The following is a 14,317-nucleotide window of genomic DNA, read 5'->3' as shown; positions in this document are numbered from 1 at the left end:
ACTGAAATTACCTCTGTAATTGTTTTCTCATTGTGAACCTCTCCTGAGTTTAGCTCAATATTCTCTTCATCATTCATGTATTGCACTCTAACACCGATGTCGAGTTCTTATGCAGACATGTGGCTTGCACCCATACTTTCTACCATCTTATTGTCATTCTGCTCCAGTGTCTGTCTGAGATGCCAGAACTTGGTCCTTTCTCAAGGGATCGCAACCTCAGCAACTCATCAAGGGCTATACACATCATTTGTCTGTCGGTTGTGTATTTCTGTTGAGATCCATTGAGGGATTCCCCTCGTGGAAGGCCTGCTTAGTGGGACTTTCTTTCCAAGTGCCAGTCAAATCCGTCATCTTGATTGTAATCTCCTTTCGCTGGTGTCAGAAGTTGGAGCAAAACCCATTAAAAGGCCCTCAAAGTAGTTCCTTCTTTTTATTAGGATCACGTTTCGAGAACCAAGTTGTGATGTTTGACGCAAATCTTAGTTCTGTTCTCATTATCTTTGTTCCAAGTTGTGGTAATGCCAACATTTTCTTTCTTCTGTTGCTGGCTGGCCATTTACTTCTTATTAATTCATCAACTTGCTCTTCCATTTTATATGCCTCCGCCCCAAAGGTGGCCGGAGGCATTATGTTTTTGGGTTGTCCGTCCGCCCATCCTTCCATACAGGCTAAACCACGTTTTTCTCAGCAACCACTTGTCCGATTGAGACGAAACTTTCAGGGTAGGAGTGACACCCATGCAGAATGTTTTTATGATAATTATGACGTCATATGTCACGTGGTATGGCAGCCATCTTGGATAAATTAAATATATATTTCTCTGAAAACGCTCAATGAAAAAATTTGAAACTTGGCACATTGTCAAGTACTCCGAATGGGGAACAAAAGCATGATAATGATGACATCATAGGTGAAGTGGTATCCCAGCCAAAAATGTTTTAATCTAATTCCTTATCCTAAAAATCTGAAATTGCATGCACATGATCTATGACCCATTTGTATTGACATATTAAATTTATGACATCATAGGTGACATGGTTTGGCAGCCATATTGGATTTAACCTAAACCTTAACAAAACATCTTCTCCCAAACCACCAAATCGATTGACTCAAAACTTTACATGTGTCATTGACTAGGCATGGCGATTAAAACACGACCACGAAAACATCATTGGTCACATGGTGTGGCACCCATATTGGATTGAAGGGAAATATTAAATAATTATATCTCTGAAACCGCTTACCATATTGATGCGAAATTTCACAATATCATCTCACACCACTGTTGCATATACAGACTTGGCATTTAATATGGAATATATTTTTTTTCTTGACTTGGGTTTACTTTCTGAACTCGGTATATCAATCTGGTGAGTTTCTTTTACGCTTCGGTGATTTCTTTGTTAAAAGAACCATGTCACTGATTGTCTGTCGCAGCAAGAAGTCAATAACAGGATTATATCACAGGTGGCGTGACAAAATGTACGGACAGGTACATTTGACGATTGGCTTCACAATCGGGTACATAAGGGTTGTTGCATTCTGTATTAGTGGAAAACAACTGCTGCACGTCTACAAAAGTTATTGCCGCTTCCCCTGGAGATGGTCCGTCAACTCGACAATGCTGTTTGTCATTTAGTGGTGGCTTTACGAAATTCCGGCATGAAACAGCGTGCTATTGCTCGGCAGTATGGCATCACTCAAGGTCAGGTGTCAAAGATCCTGAAACGAAATGCTCTGAGGGGTGTCCCTACTCCAATACCGAGGCCAGGACGTCCCCACAGAACCACAAGGAGGGATGATCGCCAGCTGCACCGGTTAGTCCGCAATGGCCGTACCAAGTCAGCTAATCGGCTTAGGGCTTAGGGGCAGCAACTGACAAATGTGCCTGTATCCAGAAGGCTAGTCAACCAACGACTGGTTCAAGCAGGCTATCGTGCCAGGCGTCCCCTGAGAAAGCCACGTCTGACCAGACAACACCGCCAGCGCCTATTGCAGTGGGACAGAGAGCACCGTCAATGGCAGCCAGGACACTGGAATCACATGATCTTCAGTGACGAGTCTAGATTTCTGGTCTATCGTCAAGATGGCCGCGTCCGAGTGCGCAGACAAGTGCATGAAGCCTACAACGAAGATTGTATAGTGCCAAGAGTCCAAGCTGGAGGTGGTGGGGTGACCGTTTGGGCTGCTTTTCATGCAGGGGGCCAAACTGACCTGGTTGTTCTGAATGGAAACCTGAACCAGTTCAAGCACAGGGCCATTCTGGGAGAAACATTGCTTCCATTTGTTCGTGCAGCCTTTCGAGGAAACTTTGTCTTCCAAGATGACAATGCACGGCCTCATCGTGCTCGCATGATCCAACACTTTCTTGCTGACCATGGTGTTGAGCATATGGAGTGGCCTGCCATGTCCCCGGATATGAATCCGATAGAGAACTTGTGGGCAGAATTAACACGTCAAATCGACAACTTGGACCAGCATCCTGCCTCTGTGCATGAATTGCAGCAGGCTATTGTCACTGCATGGCAAGCGATTCCTGTCCAAACCTTGGCAAATCTCGTGAACAGCATGCCTCAACGTGTACGTGCTCTCCTGAATGCTCGTGGGGGTTACACGAAGTACTGAACTGTAATTTTACTGTCCGTAATCCCAGTCGTAATTTAACTTTTGTTTTTGTTAAAAAAAATTTTGGCTAATGTGCAAAATAAAAAGATACTTCTGGAAAACGCACAGAAGTTTAACACAGTACTGTCCGTGAATTGAGTTCGATATGAGTTTACATTACTTTCAAGGATCAATTTATTTGCTTCGAAATGTCAAATGTGGTTTTTGTTTCTTTTAAAGGTCACATTAACAAAATCTAGAATAATTTCAACATAATTCCAATGAACTTTTGGTTCTAAGTCATCTTGAAAAGTAAGTTTACCCCCACAAAAAAAATATTCCATATTAAATGCCAAGTCTGTAGTTTGAAAATGATGATATTGTAGGTCACGTGGTTTGGCAGCCATCTTAGACCGAAAAACAAACCTTATCCGATCAATACGAAACTTCACAAACGTGATCCCTTACCCATACATTTTTTAAGGTCATACGTCATGTGGTATGGCAGCCATATTAGCTTGAAAGCTGATATTTAAAAAAAATCCCTTCTCTGAAACTGCTTCACCGATCGATGTGAAACCTGTCTTGGCTGGTGAAAATGTGATATTTGAAAACAGATGAAGGGATTTAAATCAAAATTGTATATTTTTAGGACAGTGAACAGAACATTTACCCATTGTGGGAATATGCGAAGGCATATTGGCGACACAGTCGCATTGTTCTAATTTTTGTCTTGTAAATTGATTTAATATCATTACCTCTGCCACCAAAGGTGGAGGCTATGTTTTCGCCCCTATCTGTTTGTCTGTGGAGGGATTTGGCCGAAATTTGGTGGACAGGTTTGGTGTGTGACAAGGCCGAATTGATTCGATTTAGGTGAAGATACAATCCGAGAAGCTTTTAATTTTTTAAGTGATTATTCACCATTGAGAGATGGGGCCAATAACCATACATCGCACAATATTTTAAAATGTGGACGGATTATGATGAAACTTGGTGGATGAGTTGGGTAAGTTATAAGAACAAGACAATTCGATTTTGATTCAGGTCCAGCTGCAGATCCAACCTATCATTGTGATACAAAATGTAAACTGTTCAGCTTGGCAAAGGTATACGCTCTACCAAGTGCAGTCCTCGTTTATTCTGTCTTTGGAGAGGTCTTGAAAAGCAACCAAGTTGATCTTACGTGACTGTCTCAAAATTAAGTTATTTTTGAGATTTTTTTTCCTAGCTGGTCCACCGAACATTTTCCTTCTCCATGGAAAACGTGGACAAGCTAGCAGAATACACTTGGCAATAAAACCCCCTCCATTCCTTCCCCTATGCCTAAATTGCAGAATACATTTGGCAATAGAATATAATTTGTTCTCCTATGTAGAGCTTTGCTCTTTCACTTCTCTTCTGAAAGTCCTGAGTATATTTTGCATTATTGTTGAGGCAGATGCCCCTTTTACAGCTTTTTGCTTTAGGACAGAGCTCCGTCTCATTGTGTGGTTGAAAATCTTCTTCACTGGAGAAGAAAGTCACAGTATTTATCCTTTTTGGAATACATTCTGGCTCATTCGTGTGACCTTTGAGGAGTCTATGTCCCATTTGTCCCTTTCCTTTTGAAGCAGGCAGTCCCTTTTGAAGTCTAGTTCAGAGAGTTCAACATTGTTTGGCAATTTATGGTTGCAGCTAGCCATGTGGCTTTCTCCACAGGCCCCTGTTTACTTGACAGGGGTCACTCCTGGAACTCAGGGGAGTTGAGCGGAGAAGGTAAATACCCACATGGCTCCAGGCTTGTTCATTTAGCAATGCCCTGTAAGCTTGGAATCACACATGTGTAGGCCAAAACCCCTTGGGTGTATGTTTCTTTCATTATCAAGAACTGGTGCAAAAAATCCAAATGAAAGTCAACTATGAACACTTTTAATTCCTACTCATATCTGAAAAAAAGAATACATTTACTTTTATGATTTTTGAGGAAGAACATCAATAAAGAACTAAGAAGCTTTATTGTGAGGAGGAATTCATTGGGGTTGCCATCAGGGATCCTGTTGATCCACAAGATCTGGATTAAATCCCTATAATGATCATCCCCATATACTCTTATTATTGATAATCTGCTTAAAAGATAAGCAAAAAAAACAAAACGTCAATAGTACAAGACATTGGAAATTCAAATCAAATGTTGGAATAGTCCCACTTGTCAATTTAACGAATAAGGAGCGTTATTTGATGAAACTGCAGTTGAGGGTTTTCTCATAAAGACAGCATTTACTTGCCTATTTTAGGCAAGAAATTCATTAGATCAAAAATTTATTAATCCAAAAATGATCAACTAGAAAATTTTAACATGGAAACAAGGAATGCATAGACATTTGATGACTCCAATACCTTCATACAAAAACTTCCTACATGAAGATCGACTGAATATTCAAGTACAATATAATGCTCGCTCGTAGTACAAGTGGTTCGGCTGAGTAACAGGTTCTTACACCCAGGAATGTAATGTGTTAAGTTTCCTTGTTTTTCCTTCTGTAAAGAATACCGAGCTACTTGATTTCTATGACGTTACGTGGAATGCTAACATCAATTAAAACAAGAAAAAGATGTATGCAGCATTTTTGAAGAAGAGCTAATACTTTTCATTAAGCGACAAGTAGAGGCCCCGCTGGTACATAGTACAGGCCGTCCCCGTTAACACCCGCATCATACTTTCAAAGGAACCCTTTTGTTCAACGGATAACATTAGTTTTTGGCATCCAACGTTACCCCTTCACTGCATATGACAATAAGGCAGCACTCGATACACACAACAACCAGCTACAGTGTGCTCAAAATGGCGGCCCTCACATGGCCCGTTGGCAGATGCAAGAACTGATCGTCGATCGATGCATCAAAATGGTGAAACCGATTAAAGTCTACAACTCGTCCATTTTGATAGAAATGAAAATGTCTCCCCGACATCCAAACACTGATGAAACTGTCGATAACGGAAACTAACAAATTAATTAATACAGGAATGAACAGAACAGAATACAACTTTGTAAATTAAAAGTAACAGCAGCATCAGTTATTTGGTTCAAATAAACAAAAACAAACTTCAGTGCTTATCCTCTTAAACAAACCAAGCATTAAACAGTAGAACTTAAGTAAGCTCAAATAAATTATCGTAGTTATCAAACATTGCATACAATATTATGCTTTAATACAAATTAATGGAAGCTAGTTTGGTGTCCAACCATGAAATGTAGTCTTGGATTCAAAGTTGATATGAAAAGGAGAACATGTGATTCTACATTTATTTGATGACTACGTCTTTTTTAATACATCTCGTTTTGTGAGCCAAAACATTTGATCGAGTTCAAGTGCACCTTCTCAGAGGCTCTTCGATGCTATCGCTAGGTGGTGTTCAGATAGATATTGGGGGATTAGATCGACAACACTTCTCCTGCGCTGCATTCATCCTGTTCTGTTCCACCACCGGTTCTGAGGCCGTGCTGTTGGAACGCTCGGAGCCCATGGTGGTCGGTGCCGGAGGTGCCGAGGGGGCTCGAGCATGTGAAAGTACCACGAGCTGCTGCTGCACCGCGTTGAGGCTTTCCTGCAGTGCCGACAAGCCGGCGAATCCCGGGAGTGCGGGAGCAGAGGTGTTAGAAACATCCAGGCTTTCCTGCACCGTCGCAAGTTGTGGAGGTTTTCCATTGGTCAGCCTGCAAAGCACGTCAGTCCAAGGATAGTCATTCAATCAGCAGCCATCAATAACCTAATACTGTTGAAAACATTTGACAAGTTGGTTTATTTATTGTCCAAAGAAGCCTTGACGACAAGATAGGAACAGACACTTTGTTCAAGGATGCCGCTCGGTTTTTATTATTATATTTTTAGGTGCGTGGTCAGATTTCATCCCTAACTATCTCACTCCTGGCAACAAATAGCGCACATTTGGATATAATCTCGTTTGCATGCTATTGTTAGTGAGCCAATATGATTATGATGTGCAATTGTGCATATTAGTTTGTTTCTTACTTTTGGCAAAGCCTTTCACATTTCTTCATTCATGACAACTTGTGCATAACGAAGTGAATATCGTAATTAGCATACACAGAAAATCCCATATCCAAAGCAGGCGAATCAGTTAATTCATAGAAATGGTATCACTGGGAATCTTCACTCATGGCTCACGGACTTCCTCTCCTATCGTAGTGTGGATCTCAATGTAATTCTCTCATCTGCTCTTCCCATCGAGGCTGGAGTTCCTCATGGCAGTGTTCTGGGCGCTGTGCTTTTTCTAATCTTCATCAATAATCTCTCCGACTCTGGAAAATCCTCTATCTTTTTGCTGATGATATCGGATATCTCTGCCGCTCTATATCTCAACCCTCAGATCGGCAGGCTGCAGCCTCCTCACTCTCTGCAGACCTGGATAAAATCAGAAGCTGGTCAAACAAGTGGAACATGTCTTTCAATCCTGACAAATCTCACACTCTTACTGTGTCTCTCCGAAAAGACCGTCTGGAAACCCCTCCCATCTACTTTCTCAACAATCCTCTCAAAGAAGTTCTGTCACTCAAGCTTCTCGGTCTCACAATCTGCCATGATCTTTCCTGGGAAAACCACATTTCCAAGCTGGCCTCCAAAGCCAGTCGCCGACGAGGTGCGAAGTCCTTCCTTGGCACTACTGAGCTCCTCACCACATACAAAGCTTTCATCTACATCTTGGTGGAATACTGCTCTCCCCTCTGGGTTGGTGTTCCTGCCTCACACGTAGCTCGGCTTAACGTTGTAGAAACCAAAGCTTTTAGAATCATTGGTATCACCCGTGATGAAGCTGACACTGAGGGCCTTTCATTCTCTCACCGCAGGCAGGTTGGTGGTCTTTCTGTCTTCAACTGACTCCTCTCCTACCTTACATCCCCTGCGATGTCTGTCCTCTGTCACCCCCCAATATTTTTGCAGGAAGTACAAGATCTGTCAGCAACCCTCTTCTGGTGAAACTGCCATAATCAAGACTCACTGCTCACCTTCACTCCTTCATTCCTCTTTTTCCCACCTCTGGAACAATCTCCCACTCTCTCTTCAATCCTCTCTTCCATCCAGGTCTTTAAAACAGTAAAAAAAATCCGTTCACCACCATCTCATATCTTCTCCCCATCCAATACCATGATCTTTTCTACCCACGTTAATCCACCCCAAGCCCACCTCCTTCAAATTACCTGTTTTCTTTCCTCCTAAAAGTCTCTGTAAAAAGTCTGTAGCGTCCATCTGGTTTATCCCGTGTACCCCACCCCAGACCTCTCTCTTCCACAGATCTCCTGATGTCCCTGTTCTCAGCCCCTCTCTTGCCTGCTCTTGTCTCTCACTCTCTTTGTTATATACATCTTTCTCATAAAACTGCATTGCTGTGGCTTAAACAGGAAATAAAACCTCTATAACTTACCTTTATATACAGCAAATAATTTAGAGGGAAACAATTTTTTAAAATTCAGCTGAAGTCGAGAAAATCTCTGCAACGGATCACCTTCGGTAACGGCCGTTTTGACAATTATTTATATCGCATGACGAGTGAAGTTTTATCGTCTTATCGTATGCTCATCGATTTGCGTACGCACATCATACTGGGAGTCAATTACTACTGTCATGGCCAAAAATATTGGCACAATTGCACTTTTTCAAATAATGCAAAATTTCTTCCAGAAAATTGTTGAAATTAAAAAACCTTTTGGTATCCACAAATGTATTTCTTTGCTTTGCAGTGGAACAAAACAAAAAAAGCTGAAAAAATTACTAAATCTTAGCTTATTCGACACAGAAATCCTAAAATGGCCCGGACAATATTATTGCCACCTTTCAGAAGTTGTTAGAAATAATTAGATTTCAAGCAGGTGATTCTCCTTTACTTTGGAATTGTGCCTGCAATATAAAAATCACACATTAAACCATTTTGAAGAGAGAAAAGGAGTCATTCTGCTGTTTTGTGTCACTGTGTATACCACAATGAGCATGGAGAAAAGAAAGAAAACCAGAGAATTGTCTCAGGAGGTCCGACACAAGGGCATGGACAATCTCAAGGCTAGAAGTCCATCTCCAGAGACATTGATGTTTCTGTGTCTACCGTACGCAATGTTATCAGGAAGTTTAAGGCCCATGGCACTGTAGCCAACCTCCCTGGACGTGGCTGCAAGAGAAAACTTTATCGAAGATTGCAGTGAAGGATTGTTCGAATGGTGGAGAAAGCACCTCGATCAACTGCCAAACAGATTCAAGCTGACCTTCAGACACAAGGTACGACAGTTTCAACTCGCACCATCCGTCGCCAACTCAATGAAAGGGGGTTCTATGGCAGGAGACCCAGGAGGACCCTACTGCTGAGAAATCCCGACTGGAGTTTGCCAAAACACACCTGAACAAGCCAAAATCCTTCTGGGATAATTTCTTGTGCAGGGATGAGACCAAATTAGAGCTTTTTGGTAAAGCACATCACCTCTATGTTTACAGAAAACAAAATGAAGCCTTCAAAGGAAAGAACACCTTCCCTACAGTCAAACATGGAGGAGGTTGTGATGTTTTGGGGTTGCTGTGTTGCCTCTGGCACTGGGTGCCTTGAATGTGTGCATGGCATCATGAAATCAGGAGATTACCAAGGCATTTTGGAGAACAATGTTAAACCCAGTGTTAGAAAGATGTGTCTCCGTCGAAGGTCATGGGTCTTGCAGCAGGACAATGACCCCAAACACACTTCAAAAAGCATCCAGGAATGGTTCAAGACAAAACGCTGGACTGTTCTGAAGAGGCCAGCAATGAGACCAGATCTAAATTCCATTGAACACCTGTGGGGAGATCTGAAAACAGCAGTTGGGAGAAGGCACCCTTCAAATCTGGGAAAGCTGGAGCAGTTTGCACAAGAAGAGTGGGCTAATCTGCCAGTAGAGTGGTGTAGGGAGCTCATTCATGGCTATAGGAAGCGCTTGACTGCAGTTATTTTGTCCAAAGGCTGTGCTACCAAATATTAAGTCTAAGGTGTCAATAATTATTTGTCAATGCCCTTTCTTTTTATTCCCTGATTTAAAAGGATATATTAATTTCTGAATCAAAAACAAAGGTTCTGTAATATTAACAGTGAAATAAAGAATTGTGGAGACCAAATACTTTTGTCAATATAAACTTTTTCTTTGAGAAAATTACGAGTTATTTGAAAAAAGTGCAAGGGTGCCAATATTATTGGCAACGACTGTATATCGTCCAATAAACAATGCCGGTGGACATGTATGAGCACAAGGAAAGATCAAGATTGTACGCTGTGTTCAGAGCAAATAAGGCTTGTGTGAGAATGATCATGCTATAAAACTAACTGCATAATAAAAATGAAAATTGAGAAACTCAAATAATAATAAATAGTGTGGTATGAAGTGTAATCCCGTGCGATTTGTGTGCTAAAATTGATTTTTTTGCATTGTTGGATTAATTCGAGGTCAAAATATTGAAAAATAATGGGGTTCAAATTTTCCGACCCCCGGATCCCCTTTTATGGGGTATTTTGTTTCCAGTGACCCCCGGGACTGACCATGCGACTTTCTCCCCTAACAACTGAGAGATTTTATCGATCTCGGGGTCGTTAGAGAGGTTTTCGATGACGCTAAATCCATTTATGATACTTTTGAAGCGACCGGAAGTGGCGATCCCAGATTTCCGTTCACCAAAGATGCTAAGGTCAAGGTCATTTCAATTGTAGCAATAAACTTAGGCATGTAATACCTCTTTTTTATGGTTTTCAGGCACAGGAAGACGTTTGGTGCAGTTATTTTTGCGATCTAGATGCCCTGTCTAGATAAGGACAAAAAAATATTGGTAAAATGCTCAAGGCTTTTTTTTTTTTTTTTTCAGAAAGAAGGCTGACAGAGACTAGTACAAAACCATCTAGAGGTCATGTCTGGGAAGAACAGCGTGTGCATCATCTGCAATGAGGGAGCTACATCAAAGAAGAGACTGATAAACAATCCTGATATGATTGGCGAACTTATTTATTGTGCTAACGAGCGACTGTCTTTGGGTCAGGGTGATATGAAGCGACTTACAGATCGGTTAGCTAGCTTAGGTGAATCTGAACGGAAATCAGTACGGTATCATAGTGAATGTCGAAAACCCATCGTCAACAAAAGCATGATTGAACGGCTAAGGGTTAAACGAGTCCGGTTTGATTCTCCTGCATGCCCTGCGCGTGGGCCTGGACGACCTTCCAGTGTGGCTGACTCTACCCGACCTAAAAGAACAAAAACCATCCCGAAGGAAAAGGTGTGTCTGTTCTCGTCATGTAGCTTTTGTTCTAATAACATATCAGAACCTCTCCATCGCGTTTACTCTGACAAGATGGGTGAAAACTTCCTCGAGATAAAGCGCAAGACTCAGGATGACCGCATCAGAACTTGCGTGTCCGAGTTAGAAGACGCTGGGGATGCCTCTGCTCTTGAAAAATACTATCATAGGAAATGTTTACGATACGCGCAGCGCGCTTTAACGCGAAAAGATCGTAGTAATACCCAGCTTATTGGCTCTCTATGTGATGAACAGTTGCTTCTCTCCGTCCAAAATACTCTTACTGCGGACGATCTTACTCTGAACATGGCTGAAGTGAATGGTGCATATTTGTCCATTTTGAAGAGGTATAATGTAGAGATCAATCAGACAACCAACTACCGCAAGCATTTGAAAAAGCTCATTACTGAACGGCTTCCGAATATCCAGTTCGTCCAATCACTACGCAAAAATGAGCCCGACAACCTCGTTCTTTCACTGGCGGTTAGGAAGGCCATGCAACTGAGGTCTGCACAGCTGGATAACGACGACACAGTTGGCAACTTGAAGAACATGGCAAACATTCTAAGGGAAGAGATAATGCAGCATCGAAGCTGGTCGTTCAGGGGAATGTTTGAAGACTTTGAGAATCCTCCACTTCTCCAGTTCTTCCTCACTCATCTCCTATTTGGCCGTCATGTTCTCAAAGTTTCTGAAATGCGCAATGCACAAGTGGACAAAACTGTTGATGTTGCTTGCCAGTTTCTCGTCCAGAATACTCGAACCGATCGCCAGGTAAAGCATCAGCCAAAACAAAACGAAATCTTTCAGCAAACTGCCCAGACGCCCCTCTCAATAGGCTTGCCGCTCACCATTCATTCCAGAGTTGGTGACAAAAACCTCGTCAATAACCTATCAGAGGTTTACCTTGGGAGCGACTACCAGAGGCTCCTTGATCTCGAAAAGCGCATAGAGCAAGGCGTTCTTCAGCGAATGAAGGAGGCTGGTGGATTTTGTCTGCCTGATTTCATCAAGAAGGGATTGAACATCTGGTTCGCTGTTGATAACATCGACCTCTTAGAAGACACACCGACTGGACAGAACACATTCCATGGCACAGTGATCGTGATCAACCAGCGAGCAGAAGATGGCGAGCCCATCAACCAACCACTTGTCATCCCAGAGAAACTTCTCGCACCGGCACCACTCGCGTTCGAAGTCAAGTACCCGCAAGAGCCAATCATTAAACCTAAACCAATTCGATTTGAGGTCTACCATCTAGAAAAGCGGAGGAGTAAGATTTCCAAAGACTTCACTCACACCTGGGCGCTTGCCAACTACTACGGTACTGATGACAGAGGTGGTGCAAAGCTAAATGACCAACGTGTGGAGAATATAGAGCAGCAAGAGACTGAAGAACTGCAAGGTCAGACCGCAGGTCAAAACCCCAGATATTCCGACGAGCCTATTCTTTCAGTGACAAAACGAATCCTTAAAGGTAAGGAGTTAGCAAAGGAAGAAGTTATGCCAACATGGGGTGCTACTAAATCTCTTCTGTTATCATGCTCCTGTCAGAGTCTGAGCCCGACTAACACAGAAGTGATCGCTCCGCTATTCAAGACTTCTCCAACGGATTACTCGACCCTCTATACTGTTCTGATGTTGACTCAGGGCATATCTGCTTTTGTGGTTGGTCCTGAGAGAAGAACCCTCATAACGCTCGATCTTGATCTTTACAGCCGCGCCCTCAAGATTCAGCAGTCAGTGAATAACACCAACTGGATTCTCCGAGCGGGCGTTCTGCATATTGCGTTGGCTGCCCTGCACGCTCTTGGCAAAACAATCGACGGAAGTGGCATTGACACGTGTGCGATTGAAAGCGGCACATACACTTCTGCAGATCTTCGTGGGGTCTATGGTGGCAAGGCATACAAGCGAGGAGTTGAGTACCACATCACGACTAGCCTGGCGATCATGATGATGAAGTTTGACGCCATTTTCTCTGATCATCCACCTGAACCACTTCGTGACCAATGCGTTGCTCTCAAGAAAGCTCTCCACGACCGTAGCCAAGACATGGTTGATATCTACAACGACATCCGGTCCTCGTACTCAGAAAATCCCCATGAGAAAGAAGATGACAACATCGGCGAGCTCGCTCAATTTCTCAACCAGTACCTCGAGCAAGTGGAAAGTCTTTTGCATCTCATAGGTGCCTGCCGTTCAGCTGACTGGGAAGGTTACTTGGCTGCCTTAGAGAACCTCATCAAGTATTTCTTCGCACGCGATCTCCTGAATTATGCTCGCCTAATGCCAGTCCATCTTGCACAAATGAATGCTCTGGAAGAGGATGATCCAGTTACGTGGGAGGCCCTGAAATCAGGAGACTTCGTTGTGGCAAAATCAGAAGTTCCCTTCACTCATCTTTTCACCGACCAGGCCCTGGAGCAAGAGAGCAAAGGGTTGAAGCGTCACGGCGGGATGGTTGGATTGAGCCAAGACGAAGCTGTCCTAGACCGACTTCTTACTACCACACCTCACCTCGCTCGTATAGTGAAGCAGTATCTCAACAGTTTCCCTCAAGCCTCTAAATCTACTGAGCGAATTGAACATTACCAGCTTTCGGGACAAGTTGCAGCGAGATCGAGAGAAAACGCTCTGAAGATCCGTCACTCCATCGAGTTGCATTGCGCGGGCAATCCGTTTACAGTAAAGCCTGCTTTGAAGAGCCTGGTGTCTTCAGCCCTTGTTCCAGAAGATGCGAAAAACGATATCTTGCGATTTGCAGGGAAGGGACAGAAATGTTTTAACGATTTCGTTCAAGACAGATTACTGCCCACATCAACACTTTCGGTTTGGGACCCAATGAAGAAACTGAAGCTAAAAACCTTTTCGAACTTGATGGAGAAAACTAAAGTTCGCGTTGGTGATAAGGTCATCAAGTTGCGTGAAGATCGTGAACTGCTCGGCAGATTTCTTATCATCCAAAGAAGCCGGCCTCAGCTGGTGCCAAAACTAGAAGAGACAATCGGAGAGTATGAGATGTCAGTGCTACCCCGCTCCCTTTGCGCTGTTGATGGGTCTCTGTACATTCCGACGGACAAGGCCAGTCTGATGCATGCCGTTGAAGGGGCGAAGGGGCAACCACTTCAATCGCCTCCTCTTCTCGATATATCTCCGGCGGATGGTCCATCGCGAGTTCTTGTCATTGACGCCATGGCTGTGGTTCAGAGTATGAAGAAAACAACGATAATGCGAAAGCTATCGGACCTCCAAGACGCATTTATCAAGCGGATTGAGTACATGATGACAGGCTACAATGAGGCTCGAGTGGTATTTGATCGTTATCTGGATCAAACTCTGAAGAACAAGACGCGCCAGAAGAGAAGTAAGACCTCCACAGAATATGCCATCCACCCAGATATGAAGCTCACAA

The 14,317-nt window shown here is 43.1% G+C and overlaps 1 protein-coding gene across 4 annotated transcripts in view; it reads right to left on the bottom strand.

The window, feature by feature from the left end:
- Nucleotides 1-4,582: 4,582 nt before the first annotated feature.
- LOC137434223 (gap junction gamma-1 protein) overlaps nucleotides 4,583-14,317 on the bottom strand; it is a 135,876-nt gene continuing 126,141 nt past the window's right edge. For all 4 annotated transcript variants that reach the window (XM_068127013.2, XM_068127012.2, XM_078785351.1 and 1 more), the window contains one exon: nucleotides 4,583-6,302. In XM_068127013.2, the coding sequence (XP_067983114.1) occupies nucleotides 6,002-6,302 (301 nt within the window). In that variant the 3' untranslated portion in view covers nucleotides 4,583-6,001. The remainder of the gene's footprint in view (nucleotides 6,303-14,317) is intronic.

This window comes from Myxine glutinosa, chromosome 10 (assembly GCF_964187855.1).
Source record: "Myxine glutinosa chromosome 10, kmMyxGlut1.1, whole genome shotgun sequence".
NCBI classification, from domain to species: Eukaryota; Metazoa; Chordata; class Myxini; order Myxiniformes; family Myxinidae; genus Myxine; species Myxine glutinosa.
Note: the sequence above shows the minus strand (reverse complement) of the source record. Positions and strands in the feature narration are given on the sequence as shown.